Genomic DNA, 3,972 nt, shown 5'->3' on the forward strand with positions numbered 1-3,972 from the left:
CAAACACAAAAAAAAAAAAAAAAAGAAGAAGAAGTAATATATTTAGCAAAGTTTTTACACACAAAATCAATATACACTAACAACATTAAATTAGACAATTAGAAAGTAAGCCTGGCTGGGCGCAGTGGCACATACCTGTAATCCCAGCACTTTGGGGGGCAGAGGCAAGAGGATTGCCTGAGCCCAGGCGTTCGAGACCAGCCTGGGACACTTGGCAAGACCTTGTCTCTATAATAAATCAAAAAATTAGCCAGGTGTGGTATCACATGAGTGTAGTTCCAGCCACTTGAAAAGTTGAGACTGCAGTAGCTGTGAGTGTGCCACTGAACTCCAGCCTGAGCGACAATGTGAGATTCTGACTCAAAAAAAAAAAAAAAACCCAATTATACTGAAAAATGTTTGTAGAACATTCAGTGACTAAATCTAGCAGAAGCTATGCAAGCCATTTATGGAGAGAATTATCAAATCTTATTGAGAAACATTAACAGCTGGGTGCGGTGGCTCACACCTGTAATCCTAGCATTTGGGGAGGCAGATGTGAGACGATTGCCTGAGTCCAGCGTTTGAGACCAGCCTGGGCAACTTGGCGAGACCTCATCTCTATAATAAATCAAAACATTTAGCTGGGTGTGTTGGTGCATGCCTGTAGTTCCAGCTACTTGGAAGGCTAAGGTGGAAGGATTGCCTAAGCCCAGCAGGTGGAGGCTGCGGTGGTTTTGAGCTTGCCACTACACTCCAACCTGGGAAACAGAGGGGAACTCCAACTCAAAAAAAAAAGGAAAAGCATTAACAAAGACCTTGTCAAGTGTGAGCCCAGAAATACACCCACACATATGGAAACATGATTAATTACAGAGTGGGTATTGTAGATTGGTGGAAAAAGCATGGGCTGGTTAATAAATGTCATGTACATGAGGGGAGGTGACATTTGATCTCTCCCTCACACCATTCACAAAAATCAGTTTTGGGTAAATTAAAGACTGCCATGCAAAAGACAAAACTGCTGAAGTTTTAGAAGGCTATATAGGAGATTCTATATGACTTTGGAGTAAGAAAAAATTCTCTCACATACAAAAAGCAAAAACCAAAAAGGAATACAATTGGTAAGTTTTCTTTCATGAAGATTAGGATTTTCTAGGCTGAGGTGGGAGGATTGCTTGAGCCCAGGAGGTAGAGACCAGCCTGGAAAACATAGCGAGATCTCGTGTCTACAAAAAAAATTTAAAAATTATAGCTGGGTGTGGTGGCGCACGCCTATAGTTCCAGTACTTGGAAGGCTGAGGTGGGAGGGTCATCTGAGCCCAAGAGGTCAAGGCTGTGGTGAGCCGTGATCATGTCACTGCACTTCAGCCTGGGCAACAGAGTGAGAGCCTGACTCAAAAAAGAAAAAAGATTAGGAATTTCTTTTCATCAAATGGCATCATAAGGAGAGTAAAATGTTAAACACCAGACTGGGGTAAAATATATATAAATAATTGACATATCATTAGTATATCAATATGGAAAGAGTGAATCAATAAGAAAAAAAATGAACATGCTAGTAGAAAAACGTGCCCCAATGCTGGGTCTGGGTAGAATACGGAAAGAGCAGGTTTGTCCCATTGGGTGACCTGTTGCAGGCACAGGAAGGTACAGAGGCGGACAATGCCAGTGAGGATTCCAGGTGTCCTGCCCACCCGCCCTGCAGGTTGCCCCATTGTGGTTGCTCCTTCAATGGGGTGAAACTCAGCCTGCCTCAAGTTCTCTGTAGCTCACCCTGCCCCGCTGGGTCCTGAAGGTGTTCTCTCCCTAGGGCTGGGATAGAACAGACTATTCTCTCTGCTCTTCCCATGACAGACCCTTTAGGGGCCATCTGTATCATTAAGGTCCTCCAGACCAGGGAGTGTCTATTACCCTTGACCTTTCAAATTGTTTCCCCGATGGAATTTGGTTCCTGGCGCCTTTTCTCACACGTGGTTCCTTGGCACTTATGAATGTCTTGGCAATCCAGGATTGAAATCTGTCCAGCCTAAAAGGGTAGATTTAATCTGACAAGCAAGATTACCTGGGTGTGGTGATACACACCTGTATTCCCAGCTACTCGGGAGGCTGAGGTGGGAGGATCGCTTGAGCCCAGGAATTCGAGGCTACAGTGAGCTATGATCACACCATTGCACTCCAGCCCTGGCAACAGAGTGAGACCCCATCTCTCAAGGGAGAGGAAGTCGGGAGGAGTGAGTCGGAGCAGTCTCTGCTACAGGCAACCTGTCTGGTTTGAAATTCAGCTGCCTCCACTCACTACTCATGAACCTTGAACAGCTTCCCTTTGTGCCCCTCATTTTCTCATCTGTAAAGTGGCCATAAGAATAGTAATCCTACCTCATAAAGCAGTTATGAGGATAGAGCGACTTATGTATAAGGCACTAAGTGGTAAGCACTATGTAACTGTTAACTGACAGTATTGTCGTTGTCATCATCATCTGCTTCACTGCACAATCTCATTAAGTCTTTACAATTTTTAAAAATTTTATTTTATTTTTATTTATTTATTCAGAGACGGGGTCTTGCTAAATTGCCCAGGGTGGAGTGCAGTGGCTATTCACAGGCACCATCATAGCACACTTCGGTCTCAAAGTCCCAGGCTCAAGCAATCCTCCAGCTTCAGCCTCCTGAGTAGCTTGGACCACAGGCACCCATCACCACATCTGGTTCATTAAGTTTTATTATGTAAAAAAAAATAATAATAAAGAGCAAACACTCACAGCTGATGCAGAGTCTTTTTTTTTTTTTTTTCCTTAAGAATTTTCATAACTTTTCAGCCTGGCTATTTCCCGAGCTGCCACCGTCAGAAGCTGTGGATAGGGTGGAGGTCATTTCCATCAACAGAAAGAAGAAAGTGTGGGATTATAATTATGATGATGAAAGTGACAGTGATACTGAAGCAGCTCCAAGAGCAAGCGCGGGTGGCTATACCATGCACGGACTGACAGGCTTGCTTCTGAGTCAGGCCTCTGCCTCCTCGGCTGTCTCTGAAGACTCCCAGAGTGTAGATCCAGACTTCGAGAAGCCTGACCTGCCAGAGGGTGAGGCTGAGCACCCTGTGATGCCAGGGCACAACCCCTGGCAATTGGAACACATGAATGGGTCCAATGAGAGGGGAGCGAGTGCACTCCAAGACCCCTTTCCCGAGGAGGACATCAGCTCCACTGGGGGGTCAGGTGACAGAATTGTCTTCAATGTGGATTTAAACACTGTGCTTATGAGGGTTCTCAACAATAGCGACGACTCAAAAGAAGCCCCTCTGGTGTCATCTCACCCAGAAGAGACGGTCAACGAGGAGGATCCCCATGAAACAGAAACAAGCCTTCTACTGGCCATTGGGGGAGGCACACAGCCAGCCTACCCAAGCCTCCCTTCAGGGTGCCTGTGGCCTGAGGAGGCTCCATCTGATCAAAGTGACACTTCTGAGTCTGATGTAGACCTTGGGGATGGTTATATCATGAGATGACTCCAAAACTACTTAATGAACTTTGGACTGACTGGTGCCTACAGGAGCCTCTCTCCTTGCACCCTAACTTGCTGCTTTGTGGTCTGCAAGTGTTCTCTGAGGGAAGGAGTAGGAAGCTGTAGCATTAGCTCAGTTCTTCTTGGTGACATCATCTATGCAAATTCTCAGTACAGTAAGTCCCCTACAAACAAACCTTCAAGTTGTGAACTTTCAAAAATGTGAACGTGTGTTCACATGCTCAATCACGTATGTTAGTTTACTCTACTTTTCAAAGTACTGTACTATAAGATTACAAATGTTTTCTTTATTTTTTTGTTTTTTTAATATATTATTTGTAGTCAGGCACATTGGCTCACGCCTATAATCCCAGCACTTTGGGAAGTAGAGGCAAGAGGACTGCCTGAGCTCAAGGGTTTGAGACCAACCTGGGCAACCTGGCAAGACCTCATCTCTAAAATAAATTTAAAAATTGGCCGGGTGTGGTG

At 44.9% G+C, this 3,972-nt stretch overlaps 1 protein-coding gene across 1 annotated transcript in view; it reads left to right on the forward strand.

The window, feature by feature from the left end:
• Positions 1-3,680, forward strand: part of LOC103269362 (interferon alpha/beta receptor 2) — a gene marked incomplete at its 5' end in the record, with an annotated part of 7,226 nt that extends 3,546 nt beyond the window's left edge. Inside the window, one exon of the mRNA XM_008066938.1 lies at positions 2,780-3,680. Within this exon, the coding sequence (XP_008065129.1) occupies positions 2,780-3,487 (708 nt within the window). The remainder of the gene's footprint in view (positions 1-2,779) is intronic.
• Between the last annotated feature and the right edge of the window lie 292 nt (positions 3,681-3,972).

Source organism: Carlito syrichta, unplaced genomic scaffold (genome assembly GCF_000164805.1).
Source record: "Carlito syrichta isolate Samal-C Ts95f unplaced genomic scaffold, Tarsius_syrichta-2.0.1 Scaffold309198, whole genome shotgun sequence".
Lineage (NCBI taxonomy): Eukaryota > Metazoa > Chordata > Mammalia > Primates > Tarsiidae > Carlito > Carlito syrichta.